This window comes from Bubalus kerabau, chromosome 15 (genome assembly GCF_029407905.1).
Source record: "Bubalus kerabau isolate K-KA32 ecotype Philippines breed swamp buffalo chromosome 15, PCC_UOA_SB_1v2, whole genome shotgun sequence".
Classification (NCBI taxonomy): Eukaryota; Metazoa; Chordata; class Mammalia; order Artiodactyla; family Bovidae; genus Bubalus; species Bubalus kerabau.
In genome coordinates, this window is record NC_073638.1 from 55852961 (window position 1) to 55880410 (window position 27450).

Genomic DNA, 27450 nt, shown 5'->3' on the forward strand with positions numbered 1-27450 from the left:
TTTTATTATTTATTAGTTGGCAATTTAACTTTCTCTCCCATTTAATTAATTAATTATTAATCTGTATCATTATGGACTCAAAGATTCTTATTTTATTCAGTGGGTTATAATCTATTATTATAATTTATTTTGATGCTTACGTTATCCTGCATTTGGTTAGTGAGAGCCCTGTAAATTGATTCCTATGTCCTTTTGATATGTCCACATCATTGAGTACTTCCTGACATTCTGGCTTGAGATATTCCAGACTCATGTTGTACCCTTCCTGCCGTAGCTCTGGAATCAGTTTTCTCCCCAAGGAACCCTTGGTTCTCTTTTTTTAAGATTGCTAAATAGACAGTAAGATCTGAGCATGTTCATTGTTACTGGTGTGCTCATTACTTCTAGCCTTTTTTAAGGGACTGAGCTAGGAACTCACACACACACGCACACACACAGTATATCTATTGCTCTTTCTTTTAAAAACCATGCATTCATACCAATATCTCCAATTTCAGTCCAGCTGAACTCTCATTTGTCACTCCATTCTCTGACAGTGAAAAACCTGGCTTCCACTGACCTCCACATCTTTGCTCAGGCTTAGAATTCACAAAAAGTGGCCTCAGAATTACTAATCCTTACCACTGTAAGAAGCAAACCTATACTTTGGAGTTCAGTGTCTATTTCCTTAATTAAAAGTCATATACAGTGAAATGCACAAATTTTAACTATTTTGTTTGCTGAGTTTTGGTAAGTGCATACATACTTTGTCAAGATATATACATTTCCTATCATTCCAGAAAGTTCTCTTGTGCCCAGAAGCCCGTCTCCCCACAAGAGGAAATCATTTGTCACCACAGATTTGTTTTACTTGTTTTAGAACTTCATATAAATGAAATCATCATAGAATATTTTTTCATATTGTTTTACATTCTTGCCTTGTCTTTTCAGCTGTACTTCTTTGCATTACTTTTTAAATCATTACTTTAGGATTGCTGTATGTACTTCGTGTAAACAGGGGAACCTTGCAACAGAATAGTTCCAGTTGTCTACCTTCTGTAATTTGTGCTATTACATTTGTATATATGAATCTATACATATGTTATAAAACTCTTTATACAGTCATATATGATATAAATAAAATAATAAAAATAGATAGTCTTTTATATTTACTCACTCTTTACCATTGCCAGTGCTTTTTATTCCATCTTAGAGAGCCAGGTTTCTATCTGGTGTCATTTTTCTTCAGTGTAAAGAATTTTTTGAGCATTTTTTGTAGTACAGGTCTGCCTACTTATTCCTAGACCTTAATGTTCACCTTCATATTTAAATGAAATTCTACTCCTATTTGGGCTTCCCTGGTAGCTCAGCTGGTAAAGAATCTGCCTGCAATGAAGGAGACCCCGGTTCGATTCCTGGGTCGGGAAGATTCCCTGGAGAAGGGATAGGCTACCCAGTCCAGTACTCTTGTGCTTCCCTGGTGCCTCAGATGGTAAAGAAACCGCCTGCAGTGCAGGAGACCTGGGTTCAGTCCCTGGGTTGGGAAGGTCCCCTGGCGGAGGGCATGGCTACCCACTCCAGTATTCTTGCCTGGAGAATCCCCACAGAGGAGCCTGGCGGGCTATAGTCCATGGGATCACAGAGTTGGACACATTGAGCCACTAAGCACACCACCCCTATTTAGCAGGGTTGCTAAAACAATTTTGGTGGGATAGAGACAGGGTGGGGGTCATATCAGAATGGAGTTCTGATGATCTTAGGTTGAAATTGATGGGTGCTGTGGAATCCGTATAAAACTGCACAGCGAGCTTATTGTGTTATCATCATGCTATTTATTGATAATCTTTTGGTGTCCTCAGACATCCATTTTGGTTAAGTGGGCATTCATTCAGTCACTCAGCAAATATTTATTGCGCACATACCAGGAACTTGTCAAACTTTGGGGATCTTGTGGTAAACAAATCGGGCAATGTTCGTAAAAGCTCTGAGTTCCAGAGCTTTTATTTTAGTACAGGGAAATCAGAAAATAAAAATATACAAGCAAAATACATACAAGTGAAAAAGATCAGACATAAACACCATGAAACTAGAAGTCCTGTTCCCTCTCCTGAAACGTCAGCAGTTAAATTCACAAAAACACATACATCAATATATCCCCTAAACCAAAAATCCTGCTCTGGTCCCCTCCCCACTTTGGTCAGGAAAAAAACTGTCACAAAGTAAAGATCAGTTACCTTTATATGAGGGCTTTTTGATTTACTGATTTATATAATATGAAATTGATAATTTAATGAGATTAATTAGAGTTATGTTCAGTAATGAGAGCCCTAACAGTTAAAGTAGGGGAAATAGCAAATCAAAACAATGAGATATCATCTCATACTGGTCAGAATGGCCATCATCAAAAAATCTACAAACAATAAATGCTGGAGGGGGTGTGGACAAAGGGAACTCTCTTGCATCGTTAGTGGGAAAGTAAATTGGTAACAACCACTATAGAGAACAGTATGGAGATTCCTTAAAAAAACTAGGAATAAAACTCCTACTTAACCCAACAGTCCCACTGCTGGGCGTATACCCTGTGCTATGCGCTTAGTTGCTCAGTCGTCTCCAACTGTTTGCTACCCTGTGGACTGCAGCCCGCCAGGCTCCTCTGGTCATGGGGATTCTCCAGGCAAGAACACTGGAGTGGGTTGCCATGCCCTCCTCCAGGGGATCTTCCCAACCCAGGGACTGAACCCAGGTCTCCTGCATTGCAGGTGGATTCTTTACCATCTGAGCCACCAGGAAAGCCCAAGAATACTGGAGTAGGTAACATATCTGTTCTCTAAGGGATATTCTCGACCCAGGAATTGAACCAGGATCTCCTGCATTGCGGGTGGATTCTTTAAAAAGACACATTACCCCAGTGTTCATCGCAGCACTATTTCCAGTAGCTAGGACATGGAAGCACTGTAGATGTCCATCACCAGATGAATGGATAAGGAAGTTATGGTACATCTATACAATGGAATATTAATCATAAAAAGGAACACATCAGAGTTAATTCTAATGAGGTGGATGAACCTAGATCCTATTACACATAGTGAAATAAATCAGAAAAACAGATATCCTGTATTAACGTGTGTATATATAGAAAGATGGTACTGATGAACCTATTTGCAGGAGAGCAGTGGAGACACAGACATAGAAAATAGACTTGTGGACACAGTAGGGGAAAGAGAGGGAGGGATGAATTGAAAGAGTAACGTCGAAACACTACCATACGTAAAATAAATACTGGGAATTTGCTGCATGACACAGGGAGCTCAAACCCAGCGCTCAGTGATAACCTAGAGAGGGGTGGGTTGGTGTGGGAGGTGGGAGGGAGGTTCAAGAGGGAGGGGACATGTGCATACCTCTGGCTGATTCAGGTTGATGTGTGGCAGAAACTAACACAATAGTGTAAAGCAATTATCCTCCACATAAAAATTTAAAAAAGAATTTTTTTAAAAATAGGGAAATAATTGAAAGTAAATAATTGATGTATTGTAGTTCATGTCTATTGATAATATTAAAGTCCCTTAATTTTTTCCCTTTTCAGAGAATGTTTCAACTATCTGAATGGAAAACAAACTTCTTTCAGAGCATAAAGTTGACCTTGTCTTTCTTAACCTTAAAGCCTCTCAGTGTCCCCACATCTTGTACACAGTAAACTGCTTCCTCAGCATGAAGCTTCCTGTTGATTGCTCCAGCTTTGCACCCTGCCACTCTGGTGCTGTGTGTTCTAGCAGTTGCCTTAGTTACTTGACCATACTGCTATTTCACACCTCTGAGCTCTTATTTTGCTGGGCAATTCCCTGTTTCAACCTGGTGAAATATTATCTGTCCTGTAAAAGCCAAGCTTCATGGCCTGCATGCCCTCTTTCCCCCTGTTCCTTCATAGTTTATGAATCCCTCCTGTGCCACTTTGTAACCTTTTGAATATTGGAGTTTTCATGAAACTGTGTAATTATTTAAAGAGACGTTCAAATCTAGCAATAAGTTGGAGGTACTTTGAGGGCATTGTTTATATGTTGTTTCTTAATGATTGTGTACTGTGTGGAATAAATAAATGAATTACCATAGGAAGCCATGTTCATTAGAGACTAGAATATACGCTCCTTCCAGTGACTATAATAAATAAGCAGAGAAATTGAAAAGTGTCAGTATCACTCTCTCCATGTTAATTGGAATGTCTTCTTAGTTCACTTAAGTTTGCAATGTAATATATGAGTTCTTTTGGTTAAAAAACAAAATTATATACAACCTAACTGAAATAACTGTAAACATTTAGGATCTTCCTAAAGCAGGTTTTCATTTCCATTAACAGAATCCAACATGGCGGAGTCTTGATTTTGGAATAATGCCAGACCGTCTGGATACATCTGTGTCTTGTTTTGTGGTGAAGATATGGGGTGGAAAGGAGGACATCTACCAGCTGTTGATTGAATGGAAAGTCTGTTTGGACGGGCTGAAATACCTGGGTCAGCAGGTAATTTTTAGACTGTCAGTTTCAGGTAGTTGTCCTCTCCAAAGAAACCATCTAGCTTTTTTTTGTTGTTGAATTGTCAGATTCTATATTTCCTATTAATAAAAAGAGACCTTTTATGACTGTTCACTTAATTACAGAAATTGGAGTCATTGAGAAGTTTAAAAAATAACTGAAAACATTTATGAAGAACTGCTTTAAGCTGCTAATTTAAGAGGATTTTGAGTGGGGTGGGCAGTAGGAAAGAATATGCTTTCTTATAGTACTCTGCCTCTTCTGTCATGCTGGCTATTTCCCCTAGAATCTGAAAAATAAATTGAAAATGAACACCTCTCTTATGGCCAGTAGAGTAGGGTTTTTCCAAGAATAAGAGGAGCTACTGTTTGTTGAACACAGGGATGACAAATGCCTGGCTTACCTACTGCTACCCCTTCTCCATGACTGATGTAGCTGACTGAGCTATCTGAGCTCAGAAGTAGCTGTGCAGTCTTTTCTAACACAGTATTTCAGAATGCACCTAGCAATATGCCAGAATTGCATATGAAATGAAACCTATTTGCCATTCCCAGACATAAGTAACTGCAATTAATGTTTTTGACAATCTTGTGAAAGCTGATATTATTGCCCATAGTTTCCTGATGGGAAAATTGAGCCTCAGAGAGTTTAAGAAACTGATCAAGATCACACTGATAGGTGGAGCCGGAATTTATATGAGGCCTGGCTAACTTAAAAATTCATTCTCTTTCCGCTGTACTACACTGCTGTATACATGTAGTCCTTGGTAACTACCCATCCCACATTGGAATAAACGCCATTTCTATTTTGTGATACCTGTGGGACTACTGATAAAGGCAATGTAAAATGTTAGTCATATCTGCAAACATCCTTCATATTTCTTAATATTTATTCAGTATATACCATCTGGTATATTTCTCTTAGACAGTTCTCTCTCTATATCTTTCAGAGTAAAAAAACAACAACAAAACAGCTCTGCCTTTATTTTGCACACCATAGTTTATTTTGTGTTCTTGGATAGAGACCAGAACAATGCATTCAATAAATATTTTCCTTTACTAAATTCTAACTTGCTGCAAATTCTGTTTTATTTTTATATTTTTTTCTTCTGTTTTAGGACTTATCTTAAAACTCATGCAGTAATGACTTTGGCTTAGGGTCATTCTTTTAGTCCCAAATGCTTGTTGCCTTTAGCCTGGCTAAAGGCACTGGGGCACACGCTCTTTCTGTCTTCCTGCTTGCTGTAGTTGGCTCTTTGCGCATAGACCCTGTGCACAGTGACACTAAGCACTTGTTAACACTTTGCATGGGGTGGTGCTTCTTAACGTTAGAATTGCAGAGCTATAGGCTTGTGGCGAAGTCTTTTTTTGGCCAGAGAAGATGGCCCTCATCATGTTTTTCAGTTCATACATTCCTTAGTTGGTTGTCTTCTTAAAATACCCAAATGTACTTAGGTCTGACTTACCCTACTTTCAGAGAGTTAGCATTCATGTATCCTCTTACAAAGCTGGTATAGCAGAGAACAAGAGAAAGGGAAAACATTTTTCTAAGCCAATTAGACACTTAAAGTCACCTATGAAATAGATATAACAACTACTACTAAGAATCAGATATAATAGAGTTACAGATTTTTAGAGGAAAGCGAAGCTAAGCTGTATTAGGTTAATAGCCAGCGTCACTTAGGTTTATTGACTGGTCATCTGCTTTCTGACAGGCATTGTTCTTAGTGTCAGTGATCCAGAGATGACTAAGATAAGGTTCTTAGGACCTGGTAAACTGATGATAGATAAATACCTGCAAAGAGAGCTACGGGAGTATGTTTAAGAGGTATTTAGACAAGTCTGCATAGGGTCAGGGAATCAATGACTTTTGAATGAAATTTTTTTACAAGTTAGGGTTTTTTGAGGTAAAATTTACATACAATAAAATTTATCCTTTTAATGTATACATTTCAATGTGTTTGACAAATGTATGAAGTAAGTAACCACCACTACAATGAATAATGCTGCTGTGAATAATTAAATATAGGTCTTTGTGTTGACATAAGTTTTCATTTCTCTTGAATAAATGGAGTTTCTGGGTCTAATGGTAAGAGCTGTGTTGAAACTTGTAAGAAACTGTGAAACTTTTTCCAAAGTAACTATCATTCTGTGTCCCCATCAGCAATGTATGAAAGTTCCTTACTTTTGTAAGGACTTATTATTGTCAGTCTTTTTAATTTTTTGCCATTCTGATGGTATCTCATCCTAATTTTGATTTCCCTAATGATGAAATGATGTTTTACATTAAAAAAATGTATATTTGTTCTCAGTCCTCCACCTTTTTCTTTTTTTGTGTGTGAAATGTTTGTTCAGATAACCATTGTTAACATTTTGATGCATATGATTTTAATCTTTTTCCTCTCAAGGTATATATATGTATAAAATATTTTGTGTTTGTAAAATTTTTGTGTTTCTGCTAATCTTGAAACTGATTTCACAGTGCTTTCTCCTTTTCTGTCATAAAATGGGACACTTCTTAAAATTGGTTTATAGTTTTCATTATAAATTTATTATAGCAGGTCCATCTTTTGGTATCGTTATATTCAGTTGAGTAAAGATATAGGCTAACAGGAAGCATGTGATTAATTCTGCTTTAGTAACAGATACAGCAGGTATGGAAGTCAGGTAAATGTTCACAGGAATTTTCTGCTGCTGACTTTGGCCTTTGTATCTCTAGCTAGAGAAAGTAAAGATGAAATGTTCTATTCTGGTAGTCTTTTTTCTTTCCCCCACTTGAACCCTCACTTTAACTCCTCATTGCAAAAGCAATTAAAAAACATTTTAGCCACAACTCTTTCTGATCGAGTAATCAAATTTGTTTTTATAGACTTTATGCTGTTTTGAGCTATTAAAAATTCTTGCTTCTTCAATTTTGAAAGTTTTATTCCTCCATTTTTTAGATGAAGTTTAATTTGAAGTAACACTGACTGAAGCTCAAATCAGTTGTATTTGAAACAGCAGTTGGCAGAAAGTAATTAGTAGACTTTTAAAGATTTTGGGGATTGGATATTATCTTTAGACTGTCTTTTTGAAGATAAAAAATAGTATTAACCTTTTATGTTTTTTCTAGGACAGACTTAAAGCATTGACAGACTAATTGAACTGTTATTTTTTTTAAATTTTACTTATTTTTGACTGCATTGGGTCTTGGTTGCTGTGCATGGGCTTTTCCTAGTTGCAGCGGCGATTGGGGCTGCTCTTTATTACGTTATGGCGCTCAGCTTTCTCGTTGGGGTGGCTTTTCTTATTGCAGAGCACGGACTCGAGGGTGCGTGGGCTTCAGTAGTTGTGGTGCATGGGCTTACTTGCCCCATGGCATATGGAATTTTTCCAGATGAGGAATTGAACCCATGTCCTCTGCATTGCAGGTGGATTTTTAATCACTGGACCACCAGGGAAGTCCTGGATTGTGTTTTCTTTGAGATTAAATAATGTATAGTATGCCTCTTAATCCCCTGTGCTTAAGGAATTTGCTTTCTGTAACAACCTCAAGAAGTGTTTGTGGAAAATGTGTGTGAATGATGGTGCCTGTGATCGCACGTGATGGTTTTGTGAGAACTTTGACTAAAACAGGAAACTCGAAATTGATTGCCTTGTCCTATGATATGCAGTTTGTTTTCTGCTGGCTTGTTAGACATAGCCAATTATTTTTCAACATTGAAGTAGGTCCCGTCATTTTCTAGTCACATTAAAACTGGATTGGAATGAGATGAACTAATAATGTCTTTTCCTCCTCTCTTAGATTCATGCCCGCAACCAGAATGAAATAATTTTTGGGCTGAATGATGGCTATTATGGTGCTCCATTTGAACATAAGGTAAGAGGATTTGCGTGATGCTGTGAGTTTTGTTAGTGCAGGTGTGCACTGATACATCAGGCAGAAGCTCTGTGTAAATAGAATCATGTTTTAAGTGTAAGTTTGTTGTTTAGTGTGGCTTCGGGTGAAACCTCATTTTGTAACTGCACCCATACATCTTTTCTAAATCCATATTATATTAATTTTCCTAAAAGAAAATCTCAACTGGCTGCTTTCTAACAATTCTTTAGGGGTTAAAGAAGGATAGTGGCTTTTGATTAAATGTAATACAGTTTCACTAAATGTTTCAGATATCTTTTACAGCTTTGAATAAATTTAAGAATCCTGAGGCAAGTCATATTGTAGTCAGTTTCATTATAGTCTTTGCTGTCTCTGTATCTTAAGGTGATTAGAGAAAGGAGAAGGAATTTGTTTTTACTAAGTGCCTGCTCTCTGTGGTACCATGTCAGGTGATTCATGTTTTTTATCCTATTTAATTTTGGCCACAAACCAGTGAAATGAGTTTCTACATGATTTCCTTAGTGATCATGTTGTTTCCTAATTCTTGATGATCTGAAATGCTGTTGCTAGGATGCGGTATCCGTTCAGTGGCTATTTATTGAGCACCTGCTATACATCAGCTCCTGTGCTCTAAGTGCTCAGGGTACAGTGATGAGCAGACAGATGTCCTTGCTGTCATGGAGTGTACGGAGGAAGCTCACACTGTAAAGTAACCTAACAGGTAACTATGTAAACGTAAATGGTGGCAAGTGCTATAAAAGCGTGTGCTGGTCTTACCTGCTCTAGTGGCTCAAGAACGGTCTTCGGGACTTGACTTTTAAGGTTACAATCCTGAGGATGAATGGAAGTGAACAATGTGGAGAGAGTGAGGGCTGAATAGAGAGAGCTTTCTGAGTAGAGGAGGGTAATGTTGGAAGGCCATGAAGTGCTAGAGGAAGTAGTGAGTTTTAAGGAACTGAAGGAAGGTCTGGGTAATAAGGGAAAATGATACCAGATGTGGCTGGAAAGGTAGTCAGGGACCACATAACAGAACCTTTTAAAAGATTTTATCCTAAGAGCAGTGAAGTGTGTTGAAGGATATTTACCATGGCAGAGGTATAATTAGATTTGTGTTTTAATAATTTCACTCTGGCTGCTATAAGGACGGATTTTAGAAGCAGCAAAAATGTATGTGGGAAGACAGTAAGAAGGATCTTACTTATAAGTGTATCAGGTAAGAGATTTGATACTTTGGAACAGGGTTATGGTAGAATAACAGATAGATTTAGGAAAGTTTTAGGAGGTAAAATCATTAGGACTTGGTTTGAATTTAGGGTAGAGGAAAAAAGACGGTATTAAGGCTGCCTTTTGGGTTTCTGGCTTAGATGAAGTAACCAGATGGATAAAAGTGCCAGGCACTGAGAGAGCTAAGGAACTGGAGGAAGACCAGCTTTGTTGGAGGCAGATCGTGAGTTGAGATTTGATCATATAGACTTTGAGAATACCTCAAGATAGCCCTGTGTAGGTTTTAAAGGAGACATTTGAATTATATGAATCTGGAGTTCAGAGGAGAGAAGCAAGATAGAGATACAAATAGCAAGATATAACAGTGGCAAATAGTTACTGAAATCATTGGTTCAGATAAGATAGACCAAGGACGAGCAGTACTTAGTGAGAAAAAAGGGACTTAGTAATGGGCCTGAGGATCTCTCACTTTTAAAGGCCAAATATAGGAGGAGATGTTGTAATAAGGTGGCAGAGAAGGAATGGTGAGAGATGGATGAGGAAAAGGGAGCGAAATTTTTTGTGGAATCTCAGGCTAAAGAAAGAGAGGTTTTTGTTTTGGTTTGATTTTGAAGCAAACCAAAGATAGTGATTGATGAAATCAGAGAAGTTTAAAGAGACATTCTTTGCTAAAACAAACAAAAAGCAAGATAATAAACATCTCTGAAACAGAGATAGAAGCACAAAGAAGTGGGCAGAAGCATTTGATATAATTGGCTGAAAGATGGGCTTCTCTGGGCAAAATGAACACTAAATGTGCGTAAAAGCTGAGATAGGGCTCTCCCTATTACAAAAGGAGGCTGAAAAAAGATATCTTAGGGACACCACTCATCTTTAAGGATAATTTTAAAAGGGAAAATCTTAAAAGCTCATAGAGAGAAAGGAAATATTACCTATAAATTAGACTGACAGCAGACTTCTCATCAGCAACAGTAGATTCAAGAAGAAATGTATCTTCAAAGTGCTGTTAACTGTTAACATACAGTTCTGTTTCTGGTAAACATTCAGTAAAGAGTGAGGGTGAAAGACAATTTTAAGTACCTGAAGACTGAAGGTTTACTGCTTCTATCTATACTGAATGTGGTAGATAAAGAATTGATCCCAAAGGGAAGATGTGGGATATAGCAGCAAGTTATAGCAGGGTGTATAAAAGTGATAAAACATTAGTGAATTTGGCTAACTGCTGACAAACCAAAAAGCACACAAAAACTAAGTTATACCATAAATGATAAAACAAATCACCACTGTTGTTCAAAGTGGCCCAGAGCTAGTCTAGAACTCTCACCAGTCTGTGGTTAGCCAAGTATAAAAAAGTGAAAGTAAATGTTTTTAAACTTTTATAGCCATTTGACATTATTGTGCCTTTTTATTGTATTTTATTAAAGTATCAGCTCACAGTGGGTTGAAGGAAAAGCAACTGACCCTTCTCCACAGAGAGTGTGAGGACTCTGTTTGCTCTAGACAATAATAAGGTGGGGGAGGCTCTTTGAAGAGTAAGGCTCATTGATTTGTTCAGGAGGAGGCTAGAGATAGTAAACAAGTTTAAAATTTCTTATAATAGCTTGTGGTTAAGTGTGCATGGTAAAAATGTCAAGATACCTACTAAATACTAGAAACAGTATAGATTTTTAATTGGCAGAGGGAAAAAAGGGAATATAAGGAGTAGCAAACTCTGTCAACTTGATAGGAGCCAGAAAAGGAAAACAAAAAAGAAAACAAATAGTAAACAGAAGCATGTGGTACAGTGACAGAAGTAAGTCCAAATATACTTGTAATCACAGTCACTGAATATGGATAGAATATCTGTGGCTGAAATATTTCATAAAGGATTAAAATATTCTAAGGCAGCAAGGCTTTAAGAATGTATGTTCTATATGGAAGATGAAAGATTACTTGTGAAGCTATCACAAGGAAGCATGTTTTAAAGCAACTTTTTAAATAGTGACTAAAGTTTTTGTTGACCAGTTCTTCAGCATTCCTGGTTTTTTACATTAGCTGTAACCAGAAACACATTTGATGATTATGTTGCTGTTAATTCTTCTTCTGTCCATGTTAAAGTATCTTCAGCCACCATGGTCTAAAGTTCAGTTCAGTTCAGTCGCTCAGTCATATCTGACTCTTTGCGACCTCATGAACCATAGCACACCAGGCCTCCCTGTCCATCACCAACTCCTGGAGTCCTCCCAAACCCATGTCCATTTTGTTGGTGATGCCATCCAACCATCTCATCATCTGTCGTCCCCTTCTACTCCTGCCCTCAATCTTTCCCAGCATCAGGGTCTTTTCCAAATGAGTCAGCTCTCCGTATCAGGTGGCCAAGTATTGGAGTTTCAGCTTCAACATCAGGCCCTCCAATGAAGACCCAGGACTGATCTCCTTTAGGATGGACTGGTTGGATCTCCTTGCAGTCCAACGGACTCTGAAGAGTCTTCTCCAACACCACAGTTCAAAAGCATCAGTTCTTTGGTGCTTAGCTTTCTTTATAGTCCAACTCACATCCATACATGACTACTGGAAAATCCATAGCCTTGACTAGACGGACTTTTGTTGGCAAAGTAATGTCTGCTTTTTAATATGCTGTTGAGGTTGGTCATAACTTTCCTTCCAAGGAGCAAACGTCTTTTAATTTCATGGCTGCAGTCACCATCTGCAGTGATTTTGGAGCCCAGAAAAATAAAGTCAACCAGTTTCCACTGTTTCCCCATCTATTTGCCATGAAGTGATGGGACCAGATGCCATGATCTTTGTTTTCTGAATGTTGAGCTTTAAGCCAACTTTTTCACTCTCCTCTTTCACTTTCATCAAGAGGCTCTTTAGTTCTTCTTCACTTTCTGCCATAAGGCTGGTGTCATCTGCATATCTGAGGTTATTGATATTTCTCCCAGCAATCTTGATTCCAGCTTGTGCTTCCTTCAGCCCAGCATTTCTCATGATGTACTCTGCATAGAAGTTAAATAAGCAGGGTGATAATATACAGCCTTGACGCACTCCTTTTGCTATTTGGAACCGGTCTGTTGTTCCATGTCCAGTTCTAGCTGTTGCTTCCTGACCTGTAATCAGGTTTCTCAAGAGGCAGGTCAGGTGGTCTGGTATTCCCATCTCTTTCAGAATTTTCCACCATTTATTGTGATCCACACAGTCAAAGGCTTTGGCATAGTCAACAAAGCAGAAATAGATGTTTTTCTAGAACTCTCTTGCTTTTTTGATAATCCAGGGAATGTTGGCAATTTGATCTCTGGTTCCTCTGCCTTTTCTGAAACCAGCTTGAACATCTGGAAGTTCATGGTTCATGTATTGCTAAAGCCTGGCTTGGAGAATTTTGAGCATTACTTTACTAGCGTGTGAGATGAGTGCAATTGTGTGGTAGTTTGAGCGTTCTTTGGCATTACCTTTCTTTGGGATTGGAATGAAAACTGACCTTTTCTAGTCCTGTGGCCACTGCTGAGTTTTCCAAATTTGCTGGCATATTGAGTGCAGCACTTTCACAGCATCATCTTTTAGGATTTGAAATAGCTCAACTGGAATTCCATCACTTCCACTAGCTTTGTTCGTAGTGATGTCTCCTAAGGCCCACCTGACTTCACATTCCAGGATGTCCGGCTCTAGGTGAGTCTATGATCTAAACTTTTCAACCGTGGTCTAAAAGTTGAAGCTTATTTGCTCGAAACTTTTGCCTCTTTGTTTATCTGCTTCTCAAAAAGGATTTACTCATTTCTGTAGAGTTGTTAGGACTCTAGTAATTGTCTCAGCTTTTTACTGTATTGGATGAGTATTCAATCTCACTTTCAGGGATGTGTTTGGAAACTATTTAATATATTTGAAAATCTTTGACTAAAATATATACTGTGGTTCTGAAGCCTTCATTCAGTAACTTCTGCTGGCATTATTAGGAAGTGACACCTTGTTAAATTTGTGTAGTAAAGTTTCATTTATTTGGCATACAAATTAAACCCTTACATATTTAACAGCAATGCAGATAAAAAAAAATCGAATAAATGATAATAAAAATCTATTTTTAGTTGTAAACTTGATTCATGATTTTTTTTTGTCAGTACGTATCAAGTACCTACTATATGCCCATTGTTAAACTCAGTACTCTGGGATGCAGAAATGTTAGGTGCAGACTCACCAACATTTATTCTTTTACCTGAGATAAAGTAGCATTTTTTCCAGAAGAGCTGCAATTTACAAATAGGTTTATTTTGAAAAATTATTTTTGATGTCAGTTGTTTGGACCTTAACACAGTGAGTTGTAGCAGAACTGGAACTGATTCGAAGAGAACCTTAGGAAGAGGCTGGTGAATTGGGCTAGGTAAGCGGGAGAGAGGTTTCCCAGGTGGATTTTGCTACTAGGAGGGCAGTTGGAGGAGCATCGGGAATGAGAGGCTGTTGGGCCAGCTCTTGATCCAGTAAGCTGGAAACTTTTCAGATCCCTGTGCAGGAGTTTTGCCTTTAATACAGACATGTGAAATTATCATTATCTGAATTTCTTTTTGGCAACAACTTTTCTTTTTGGAAGAAGGCTGACAGCTGCTTGGGTGAATGGGCACTCCTAGTGGTTAAGAATATGGGTGTTGGAGTCAGATTGATGTGAGTCGAATTCCAGGCACCACTTCTACTTACCCATGAGATTTTGGGCAAACTGAGTCATCTCTGAGTTTGTTTTTTTGTCTGTAAGTGGAGATAACAATTTCTTCCTCATCATAAATTATTTTGAATATTAAAGGTGATAATGCATATTATGAGCCTGGCACATGAGGAAGGTTCAGTATGGACACCACTACTCAGTAGTCTCTAAACCATATGAAAAGAGGGATTGCTCTCTAATAGGTACACTCTGTCAGCAGTTGTGTCCCTTGAACAGTGCCTGGCATGTAGGAGGGGCTTACTTTGTTAACAAATGTAGGTGAACGCTTGCTATATTTAGAACTGCCATAGCAACAATTGAGATTAAAAATCTCAAAGGGATAGTACTTTTCTCTCTTACCCTACCTTATCCCTAGCCTCAGATTTTGGAGTTTTATTTTTATATAACTTATATTGTCATAATAACTACTATGTTATTGATAAAGTATAAAAAGCTTTAAATTGTTAAGAATTCTTGTTCTCAGACAAAAAACTGTAGCAGCAATGTCTTCAGAGTCCAGTAGATGGCAGTGCATTCCCATTTTAATGGGAAAAAAATTGAAGCACGAGTAGAATTGAGCAAACTCCAGGAGATAGTAAAGGACAGGGAAGCCTGGCATGCTGCATTCCATGGGGTCATAAGGAATCCCACACGACTGAGTGACTGAATAACAAGAATCCAAATAAAAAGGATCAGATCTTTTTGGAGTAAAACACTCTCTGCTGCTGCTGCTGCTAAGTCGCTTCAGTCGTGTCCAACTCTGTGCGACCCCATAGACGGCAGCCTACCCGGCTCGGCCATCCCTGGGATTCTCCAGGCAAGAACACTGGAGTGGGTTGCCATTTCCTTCTCCAATGTGTGAAAGTGAAAAGTGAAAGTGAAGTCACTCAGTTGTATCCAACTCATAGCAACGCCAATGGGCTGCAGCCTAATAGCTCCTCCGTCCATGGGATTTTCTAGGTAAGAGTACTGGAGTGGCTTGCCATTGCCTTCTCCGAAACACTCTCAGGAGATTGAAATAACAGTTTGGTTATTAATTTCACAAAGTCAACCATATGAGTTGATCATCTCAAGTACATAGTCCAACTGAGATTGAAGATTTAGGGACAACAGCAAGTTTCAGATCCTGTACAAGTGGGAATTCCTTATTTTATGTTGGTCAAGGCATGATACTTTTGCTAAGTAGAAAACCTGATTTCTAATCCCAGTTTTGTTCTGCTACTGGAGGGGATATTGAGTGAATGAGTGAAGTTGCTCAGTTGTGTCTGACTCTTTGCGACCCCATGGAATGTAGCCTAACCAGGTTCCTCCATCCATGGGATTTTCCAGGTAAGAATACTGGAGTAGGTTGCCATTTCCTTCTTCAGGAGATCTTCCCGACCCAGGGATTGAACCCAGGTCTCCCATATTGTAGGCAGACGCTTTACCGTCTGAGCCACCAGGGAAGATCCTGGAGGGAATATTAGGCTTATTTAACTCAGCGCTCTTATCTCATGGATAAAGAAACTGAGGCTTAGAGAGCCTCTTGAACTTGACATGGAGAGTAGTTTCATGCCTTAGGTGGTAACTTAGACATAGCTATAATAATATCAAATGTAATAGAAAAAATCATCACATAGTTTTATTGCTACTGCTGCTACTGCTAAGTCGCTTCAGTCGTGTCCGACTCTGTGCGACCCCATGACGGCAGTCATCAGGCTCCACCGTCCCTGGGATTTTCCAGGCAAGAACACTGGAGCGGGTTGCCATTTCCTTCTCCGATGCATGAAAGTGAAAAGTGAAAGTGAAGTCGCTCAGTCGTGTCCGACTCTTAGCGACCCCATGGACTGCAGCCTACCAGACTCCTCCGTCCATGGGATTTTCCAGGCAAGAGTACTGGAGTGGGGTGCCATTGCCTTCTCCGATAGTTTCATAGCTCTATAAGTTATTTTAGTCTGTTCTGTAGGGAAGGCAGAGGACTACTATTAGAAGTTTTAGTAGTAGTAGCAGCTGCAGGCATCTAGCAGCTAACAGTAAGTATTTGGGGGAATAAATGAATGATCAGGAAATCAGGATGAGTTAGCGGCAGAACCAGGATCAGAACATAGATCTCTGTCTTTCTAGATATGCTCTTCATTATACCATGTCACCTGTGTAAAAGTGATGAATAGATGATTTTCTTCTTTTAAGTGCTTTTTGAGGTTTCTTCCATCCTTTTATTTGTGTGATTAAATGCTGTTAAAGATACCGTCTTTAACTTATAACAACTCAGGTGGGCAAAGTATTAGTATTTTTGTTTTCAAACTGAAGATGCTGAAACTTTGAAAAGAGATTTTTGTCTAGTTAACTTTATAGAACTGAGAAATTAAAAAGATGGCTGTTTCCTCTTGCTGGTCAAATTCATGGATGCTAACTTGTTTCCAAAGCACGTCCCACATGGTACTCAAGCGGAACATTCAGAAGTGGGGATTAAGTGTGTCAAGTACTGCCTGTATTTTAACAACAGAGAAAGGGATATGGTATAATTTCTACCCAGATCTCTCAGTACGTCATCAAGTGAAGGTTGCTGCTAAGTCACTTCAGTCGTGTCCAACTCTGTGTGACCCCATAGACGGCAGCCCAACAGGCTCCCCTGTCCCTGGGATTCTCCAGGCAAGAATATTGGAGTGGGTTGCTATTTCCTTCTCCCAAGTGAAGGTTGGAGGATCACAAAAAATAGCTCATTCTTATACATATTTTATTCAGTTTTCCTTGAAGAGCTCTGTCCCCACCCTACCCCCTCAAGCAGATTATGAAATACAAGAAACAGACCAGACAGATCCTCAGGGGCTGTTTCTAATTAATAACTACTAACTTTATTAATAAAACCTCTAGGTATCTGAGCTCGGTTTAAGTCCAGGGTAAAATTTTGTTTCTGAATTATTTGAGCTGGTGTGGTATCCTAAAAACAGTATTACTTAGGTGAATATGGAACTTTTGAAAATTATTGCTGGTTTTTGTTTACTGAGTACCTACTGTATGTCAGACACTATACTATCTACTTTTTATGTTTTATTTAATCTGTATAACAGTTCCATGAGGTAGTTATCATCATTGTATAGATACAGTATCCTAGAAGAAAACGTTCAACTACTAATCCAGGATTACTTCAGTTCAGTCACTCAGTCGTGTTCGACTCTTTGCGACCCCATGGACCATAGCATGCCAGGCCTCTGTCCATCACCAGCTCCCGGAGTTTATCCAAACTCATGTCCATTGAGTTGGTGATGCCATCCAACCATCTCATCCTCTGTCATCCCCTTCTCCTCCTGCCTTCAATCTTTCCCAGCATCAGGGTCTTTTCCAGTGAGTCAGTTCTTCGCATCAGGTGGCCAAAGTATTGGAGTTTCAGCTTCAACATCAGTCCTTCCAATGAACACCCAGGACTGATCTCCTTTAGAATGGACTGGTTGGATCTCCTTGCAGTCCAAGGGACTCTCAAGAGTCTTCTCCAACACCACAGTTCAAAAGCATCAGTTCTTCAGCACTCAGCTTTCTTTATAGTCCAACTCTCACATCCATACATGACTACTGGAAAAACCATATCCTTGACTTAGTAAGTAGCAGAACAGTGATTGAAACCAGGTCTGATTTATTCAAAAACCTCTTGACAACTATGCTACGTGATATCTCTAGATTTCTTCCTATTTCACAGAGCATGTCAAAGTACCACGTCACTTTCTTTACGTTTACCTAGAGATATCTACTATGTGCATTGTTAGGATCAAATGAGGGTACATACATAAGTGCTCTGAATGGTATAAAGTATATTATTGTACAGACTTTGGGTATTTATCGTTGTAGAGTGGGCATGCAATGCCCAAGATGCCATCAACCCACCAAAGTCCACAAAATTTCCACACGTTAGTCTATTTGGCTTTCCTCTAAGTCTCTCTCCTTACCCCCACCCCCTCTTCTCTTGGATCAGATTAGCTTCTGACAGATGTTTGGAAAATCATCTCATCCTGTAATTCATATTTATAAATCCTGCTGCTGCAGTGTGGTCCCCATTCTCTGTCTTCATTGAAGCCAGAGAATAATCTGGGAAAATGCCACGTTTCCTGTTATGAATTTGGAGGATCTTGTCTCCTTAGCACAATTTTTGAGCTTTTCAGAATTTTAATACTGGAAAATTCAAAGCCAAGCACAGCTCTTCATATAGATGTTTTGGGTTCTTAGAAAGTAAACAGAAACAGAGCTCCGGACTCATCCTCACTAGGGGATTCAGAGAGTTGAAAACTTTGTTTAAATTTTGTAAACTGATCTTTATTATTCTTTCTTAGATTTGTAGTGAGGGCATTCTTGACTTTTTTTTAAACTTTCCCCTCTGGGAGTCAGTTTCCATTTAAATTGTTTCTCTAGAAAGCTGGGAACCCTTTCTTTGACTTTTTCACCCAGTTAGCATGATATCACTGTTGCCTTCTCTTCCCTCTCACTTCTCACAATTATAGTAACTGTGTGTATGTCCTTTCTCCTGTTAGAGTGTAATCTTCTTTAGGGCTGAGGTTGTCTCTTACTCATTCTTTTAGTCCCAGGATTTAGTGTAGACTTTGCTTGGAAGATATTTTTCTTGAGTAAATGAGGTCCACTAGGCTCACATGTGGAGAAGGAAATCCCAGGGATGGTGGAGCCTGGTTGGCTGCCATCTGTGGGGTTGCACAGAGTCGGACACGACTATAAGCGACTTAGCAGCAGCAGCAGCAGCAGCAACAGGATCATATGGGTCCTGTCTCTGTTCTGTAGTACACTTTTCTCTTAAAGGATGGCTACTTCAGCAGGGTCACTGTCAACTCTCTTATTACGGAGTTGTATTGGTGACATTTAACCCATTTCATACTTTGGAGTGTGTGACTATGATTGTGATCATTTTTTGAGGGTAGTTTGAAAAACTGAAGTGTGAACCTTCAGTTCACACTTGTGAAGAAGAACCTCTTCATCCCTATTACATGAATTAAAAAAAAAAAAAAGAATTTAGTTTCAGGATCTGTATACCTTTGCTTAATAACATTATTCTTATTTTCATTGCTTCTGTTTTGAAGGAGAAGAAAACATATGCTGTCTCAAACCTCAGACCGGATCTGGGGGAATCTGCATATTCAGCTCAGGTTCATTGTCGAGGAAGCAGTCTCACTTTCCCTCCTTAGCAGCTCAGCATCTGGGCTTCGTCAGAGCTCAGTGGCAGTGAGTGTCTGAGGCTTGAAGGTGCTTGGCAGAGATACGTGCACGTTTTTCTCAGTTTAAACCTTAGTGACACTTAAAAGTGTGTTAATATCCAACTGACATACACACATAGGAACACGGGCTTTCTTTTGATTCTTCAGGTAACCATTTTAGGAGGAGTTGTACAAATTGTTGTTCAGTCACTCAGTCGTGTCCAACTTGTTGCAACCCCATGGACTGCAGCACACCAGGCTCCCCTGTCCTTGTTGAAATAAATACTAAATTTTGAAAAAGTATGCTCACTATATCTGAAAATGTGCCCAAGTAGTAGAATGAGCCAATGAGCCACAGGTTTTTTTTTTTTTTTTTCCATTGTCCATTATGATTCCTTATTCTCCCTAAGTAAATAGAAGAGGGACTATTTGCAGAGCTCACTTAACAGTTTTAAGAGTAATGTATATAGTCTACTAGGGCTTCCCTGGTGGTGAAATGGTAAAGAATCCGCCTGCCAATGCGGAGGGCATGGCTTTGATCCCTGGGTCAGGAAACTCCCCTAGAGTGGGAAATGACAACCCACTCCAGTATTCTTGCGTGGAGAATCCCATGGACAGAGGAGCCTGGTGGGCTGCAGTCCATGTGGTCACAAAGAGTCGGACACAACTGAGTGACTGAACGCACACACACATATACCCCTGTATAGTCTACTATCAGTCCCATGGGGCAGGCCTTTGCTGGGGCCTTTAAGGTATTGTCCTCAGGCTTCCACTCAGACCTTTTGTCTTCTCATTGACACATTGTGTCTGGGTGATTCAGATCTCTCCCAAGTCTACTTCTCCGGTCAGTACTTCCAAATATCTAGACTTGAGTCAGATTGCTGAGTGTTTCAGAGACTCATTGTTGTTTAATTGCTAAGTCACATGTGACTCTTTGTGACCCCATGGACTGTAGCACACCAGGCCGCCAGGCTTCCCTGTCCTTCACTGTCTCCCGGAGTTTGCTTAGACTCACGTCTGTTGAGTCGGTGATGCCATCCAGCCATGTCAGAGACACTCACTCCACAGATCCTAGACTGAGCTCAGTCCCCCCACCCTTATCATATTCCTTGGTTCAGTGCGTGGTACTGTTGTCCATGTGTTTTCTCAAGTCAGAGCAGGGAGTCATCCTAAACGCTCCCCTCTTTTTCTGAGTTACTTTTTTGAATCACTACTTGAGATACGTGCTAAACATCTGTTTCTTTCCTGGTTCTTGACATTGGAGCCAGATTTATCTTTCTAAAATGTTCATCATGTCCCTTTTATTCAAGTCATTTCAGAGTAATTAATGGACTTGTAAGGTCTTGCTGCTGCTAAGTCGCTTCAGTCGTGTCTGACTCTGTGCGACCCCACAGATGGCAGCCCACCAGGCTCCCCCGTCCCTGGGATTCTCCAGGCAAGAACACTGGAGTGGGTTGCCATTTCCTTCTCCAATGCATGAAAGTGAAAAGTGAAAGTGAAGTCGCTCAGTTGTGTCCCGTGTCCAACTCTTCGTGACCCCATGGACTGCAGCCTACCAGGCTCCTCTTACAGTGATCTAATTCTTGATTTTGAAGCACCTCACCCATAACAGTTTCTTAAAAAGCTAAAATTTATCCATTTCAGTTTTAGAGCTTTAGACCTCATTTCCAGAGAATGGTTTTCTGTGACATATCCCTATGTACAGTTTGGACACCCCTCTATGTACTCTCATAGAACCTTGCTTTTCATTTTTCTTGTTGCTGTCCTCAGCTAGTTATATTCTGATTACCCATTTGCTCAACTCTCTTTCTTACTAGACTGTGCACTGTGTATGAGCAGGGACAGTGTCTATAAATGAATTATCCCTAGTGCTTAGCATGGTGGTGGGCATGTAGTAATAATTCAGTAAATATTTGTTGAATGAGTGAATGAATGTTGTAGTAGCAGATCATTTAACACTCTGCTGGGATATACTGTTTCATTGTCATCAGTTGTATAGCATGTTGTTTAAAATTCTCATTCATCTGTGCTTAAATAGTTTCTGACCACTTCTTCAGAGACATCTTCCTTTTGCAAATTATTATATTTTAAATGGATCTCTTTAATTTTCTCTCCAGGTTTGCTTTTCCTTCCAGTTGTGTGTGTGTGTGTGTGTTTTTCATTTTTATTAACTATTTTTTACATTTATTGAGGTCTCAAATTTTGCAGTTAGCCTTGATTGATTTCTTTCATCCACTCAATTCATTCAGCTCCTGGACTCTTGAGTCCTTCTTTGAAATCACTCATTTTTGACTGCTTTTCCATATCCATTGCCATGATCCAGGCTCGGCCTGGCACCTTCGTAAGGCAGGATTACTGCAGTAGTTTCCTGGCGAGCCTGTGGCTCTGGTCTCTTTGTATCCATTTTGTCTGATTCACCACTGCCTGATTAATCTTATTCCTAAAGCATACTTTCATTTTTTTTTTTTTTTTATTCCTTTGCTTTAAAGGTTGTATGGAGTTACTTCTGGTCTGCTAGATGTGGCCAAATCTCTGACCTAATTTCCTTTTCTCCATCAACCTAAATTCAGTCAGTGGTATAGTATTTTTGGTATATCTCTGCTTTTATCTTTACTTCTTTTCTCTGTCTGTCTCCTTTATTCTTCAGAATTTGAGTTCTCATTCCTTCTAGTACATGTGGATTTCTAAAATAGCCTCCTAGCGGGTGTTTGGGCTTTCTGCTTCCTCTAGTTTGTTGTGTGTGTCATTACCAGAGTAACCTTCCCTAAATGCAGCTTTGATCATTGGCCTACACTGTTGGAAACTTTGCAGGAGTCCTTTATGAAGGTTGTCTCACTTTTTAGTATGACATTCAAGGCTTTCTGCGTCTGGCCCTCTCAACCTTGTCACGTAGCTGTATCTCCCACTATTTTCCCCTCTGGTGTTCCAAGTAATTTTGACATCATTGGAGCTGAACAAATTGGACCACTGTTTAATTTTCTCTGAATACAGCTTATGTTTTCCCACTGCCATGCTTCAGCTAAAGGTGTTCAGTGTGTGTGGGTCTTTCCTTCACTGCCCTTCAGCTTTCTGTACTTGTTAATCTATCCCAAGTATTGCTACCCCTGCAGCCTTTGATGTTTCTGCTTCTACTAGGTGGAATCTTTACCATATTGGAACTCCTATAGCTTTTCTTTTTAACCTTTCTTACAAGCAGTTTTACTTCACTTGGAACCTTAGCTGGGTTATATACTTTATTAGGTTGTATACTTTTATAAGGATGATAGAAATTGCCTGACATCTTGTATGTATTAGATATTCAGTAAACACTGAAATGAATATGTATATGTATATATTGTTGTTTGCTTCATAAACAGTTACCCTGTCCACAGGATTATTTTAGTAGAACTTTTAGAGTTTTAATAAAGGATTGTCTTTGACTGTTTTAGTAGCTGACAACTCTCAAAACGTACAGTAACACATTTTAAAAGTTGACTTATTCAGTGATCTAGTACATGAATAAGCAAATTACAGTCCCCACATGTTTTTATGTGACCTGCGAGCTAAGAATGGTTTTTACATTTGTGAAGAATTTGAAGGCGAAAACAAAGGAAAGTATGCAGTGGAGATGATGTGGCTTGCAAAGCCTGAAATATTTACAATCTGGCTGTCGACTGAGAAAATTTGTAGATCACTGATCTAGTAACACACCTGATCATCTGCCTGGAATTACTTTTGGTCTTTGGGTATGTGAAATTATCTGTTTCCTTGAGCAGTTTAATAGGCACTCACCCAGACTGGTGCCTATCCTGTTTGCTTCTTTGAAAAAGAATTGTTAGGCCTGGCTTCAGGAGAATTTTGAGTGACATGTAAATCTCCTCGGGGCTCTTTGGCACTTGGCAGTATCTCACACAGATAACCAGATACAAATGAGCCATTTCTTTCCATTATGATCCTTCATCAGAGGTCTGTCGGGATTGCACATCTGGTGACGTTAGATGTCATTCAGAGCAAGGCTCTTAGCATATTTCAAGAATGTTAATTGCTGAGTTGTGGCTGAAGCAGAAGGGTTTAATAATGTCCTTGAGTTGCCTTAAATGTACATGGACCCAGAATTTGAGAACTGGAAAAGGTCTTAGAGATCAAGTAAAGCATGGTCATTAAGAACACAAGCTGTGGAGCCAGACTGTATGGCTCTTCCACTTAATCCTCCCTGTGTCTCAGTTTCCTTACCTTTAAAGTGGGGATAAGAATAGTACCTGTTTCACAGGGTCTCATGAGTATTATGTATGTTTACCTTTAATGTTAATATCACAATGTTCATTTAACATGAAAAACAACACTCCCTGGAATACTGTGAATGCTCACACATGTTACTTTTGTGTTTGGCTATTATCGTTCATTGTTTATATTAGTAGTAGTCTCATCTCATTTTATTGTTAAAGAAACTAAGACCTAGAGGATTTAAATGGTTTTTTTCACTTCTATAACAGGCAGAGTGGATTAAGACCCAGAGTTCTTGGTATAATGTGTTGCTTTTAGTTATATGTGAGTGTGGATAAGTTTTTAGTAGAAAAGATGTTTGGCAGCTTTTTGCATAAAATAAGAACAGCTAAGTGGAGTGTCACCAATCATTTCTCCTGAGAATCTGAAGTTTATTTCGGGTGTCTTTTTGTAGCTCATTTGTTCCCTGGGATTTTTTTGGAAGGAATGATGCTAAAGCTGAAACTCCAGTACTTTGGCCACCTCATGGGAAGCGTTGACTCATTGGAAAAGACTCTGATGCTGGGAGGGATTAGGGGCAGGAGGAGAAGGGGACGACAGAGGATGAGATGGCTGGATGGCATCACTGACTCGATGGACATGAGTCTGAGTGAACTCCGGGAGTTGGTGATGGACAGGGAGGCCTGGCGTGCTGCGATTCATGGGGTCGCAAAGAGTCGGACACGACTGAGCGACTGATCTGATCTGATCTGTAGGATTATCTCCTGTCTCTGTCTTTTCTCTTCAGCTGCCCTCATGATATGTAGATTATTTCATAGCCAGCTCCCTCTCTTTTTAATTGGGTTGGAATTTATATAACATGAATTTATGCTTTTCTGTTTTGTTTTTTTTTGTTTTTGGCCTCATTGCACAGCTTGTGGAATCTTAGTTTCCCCACCAGGGATCAAACCCAGGCCCAGCAGTGAAAGCACCGAGTCATAACCACTGGACCACCAGGGAATTCCCTAAGCATTTTAAAGTGTGTGATTCAGTGGCATTGGGAACGTTCACAATGTTGTGCAAACACTATCTCCAACAAGTTGCATAACATTTTTATCACAGCAAAAGAAAATGCCATTAAACGTTCACTCTCCATTTGGTGTTCCCCAACCCCCAGCAGCTACCAACTTGCTTTTCTCTCTATGGTTTCATTTATTCTGAGTATTGAATATAAATGGAATCATACAATGCGTAACCTTTTATGTCTGGCTGCTCAGTGTTTTTGAGGTGCATCCAAATGTAGCATGTGTCAGTACTTCTCTTTTTGGCTGAATGATATCCCATTGTATGAATACACCATGTTTAGTTTATCTGTTCATCCAATGATGGATGTTTGAATTGTTTCTACCTTTTGGCTGTTGTGAATAGTGCTGCTGTGAACATTTATGTACAAGAATTTGTTTTCAGTTCTTTTGGTTTTATACCTTGGAGTGGGATCGCTAGATGATATAGTAATTCTGTGCTTCACTTTTTGAGGAATTGCCAAACTTTTTTCCATAGCTGCTGACCACTTTATGTTCCCAACAGCAGTATACTAGGGTTGCCAATTTCTCCACATCCTTACCAACATTATTTTTTGTTTTTTTCCAAATTTTAAATTTTGTTTAGTTATATAAAGTATTAAGTAGAATCTCATTGTGAGTTTGAATTACATTTCCCTAATGACTAGTGATATTGGGCTTCTTTTCATGTGCTTGTTGGCTATTTGTATATCTTTTCTGGAAAAGTGTGTCTTTGAGTCCTTTGCCCAGTTTATAATTGGGTTGTCTTTTTGTTGTTGGGTTGTCAGACTTCTTTATGTATTCTGGATATTAGACCTTTATCAGATACATGATTTGAAAATATTTTCTCCCTTTTTTTGGATTTTTTTTTTTGACTTTCGTTATAGTGTCCTTTGTTAAACAGAACAGAAGTTTAATTTTGATGAAGTCCAGTTTATCTGTTATCTATTATTTCTTTTGTTGCTTATGCTTTTGGCATCATATCTAAGAATCCATTGGCAAATCTGAGGTTTTATAGATCACCTCCGAGGTTATATAGTGTTCACCCACTGATGGATGTTTGAATTGTTTCTACCTTTTGGCTGTTGTGAATAGTGCTGCTGTGAACATTTATGTACAAGAATTTGTTTTCAGTTCTTTTGGTTTTATACCTTGGAGTGGAATCGCTATAGATTCCAGATGATATAGTAATTCTGTGCTTCACTTTTTGAGGAATTGCCAAACTTTTTTCCATAGCTGCTGATCACTTTGTGTTCCCAACAGCAGTATACTAGGGTTGGCAATCATTAGGTGCGTTAATGGTTTTGTTGTTTTAGTCTTAACACTTATGTCTTTGATCCTAGTTGCAAGTTTTGCACATGGTGTTAGGAATGGGTCCAACTTTATTATTTTGCATGTGGCCATTTAGTTGTTTCAGCATCATTGTTGAAATGACTGTTCTTTCTCAGTCCTGACACCTTTGTTTAAAATCAGTTGACTGTAGATAGATGAATGTATTTCTGTATCCTTGGTTCTGTTTCATTGATGTATATGTCTGTCATTATGCCAGTACAACGCTGTTTTGATTAGTATTGCTTTGTAGCAAACATTGAATTGGGAAATATGAATCCTTCAACTTGATATGTTGTGTTGACTTGATTTTCGTTTATCAAACCACTTTTACATACCTTGGGTAAATACCACTTGTTCCTGGTGTATAAATCTTTCTTTAAAAAATTATTTTAATTGTGAAATATACGTAATAGAAAATTCACTGTCGTAACCATTTTAAGTGTACGGTTTGGTGGCATTAAGGACATTCACCTTGTTTTACAGCTGTCCCTACTGTCCCTCTCCAGAACTCCTTCTGTCTCGTGAAACTGGAACTCTCTGTCTACCCTTTAAACAATAACTCCCCGTCTCCGTCCTCCTCGAGTCTCTGGCGCTCACCCTTCTACTTCCTGTTTCTGTGACTCTGACTGCTCTCGGTGCCTCATGCAGGTGGAACCACACAGTAGTTGTCCTTTTGTCACTGGCTTGTTTTACATAACATAATGTCTTTAAGGGTCATGCGTGTTACAGCGTGTGTCAGAATTTCTTTCCTTTTTAAGGATAACTAGTATTCTGTTACATGAATAAACCACATTTTATCTGTTAATCTGTTGATGAACACTTGGGTTACTTCCACCCCTCGACTACCGTGAATAATGCTCCTATGAACATGGGTGTACAAATTTCTCTTTCTTTGAGTTTTTGCTTTCAGTTCTTTTGGGTATATTCCCAGAAATAGAATTGCTAGACCAGATTAGCTTTGCTAATACATTTGACTCTTGAATAACATGTGTTTGAATTGGGCAGGGCTACTTATGTGTGGGTGTTTTTTTTTTCCAATAAGTCTGAACCACAGTACTACATAATGTACAGTTGGTCAAATCCATGGATTCAGAGCAATGCATATGGAACTGTGGATACAGAGAACCGACTGTAAAGTTATATGTGGATTTTTAACCATGTAGGGGTCATTGCCTCCCACCCCCTCTTTGTTCAAGGGTATTTTGTTAAGGATTCTTTTCTCTATAATGTGTGTATATATGTTATATATATTATAAGGGATATTGGTCTATAATTTTCTTGTGATGTTATTATCTGGCTTGGGATCAGGGTAATACTGGTCTCATAGAATGAGTTAAGAAGTATTTCCTCCTCTTTCATTTTTTGGAAGACTTTGAGAAGGATTGGTGTTATTTTTTCTTTAAATGATTGGTAGATTTTGCCAAATTATGCAGTTCTGGGCTTTTCTTTGCT

The 27450-nt window shown here is 39.0% G+C and overlaps 1 protein-coding gene across 12 annotated transcripts in view; it reads left to right on the top strand.

Moving 5' to 3' along the window:
* UVRAG (UV radiation resistance associated) overlaps positions 1–27450 on the top strand; it is a 324682-nt gene that overhangs the window by 56320 nt on the left and 240912 nt on the right. For all 12 annotated transcript variants that reach the window (XM_055549116.1, XM_055549117.1, XM_055549115.1 and 9 more), the window contains 2 exons: positions 4331–4492; positions 8288–8362. In XM_055549116.1, the coding sequence (XP_055405091.1) occupies positions 4331–4492; positions 8288–8362 (237 nt within the window). The remainder of the gene's footprint in view (positions 1–4330; positions 4493–8287; positions 8363–27450) is intronic.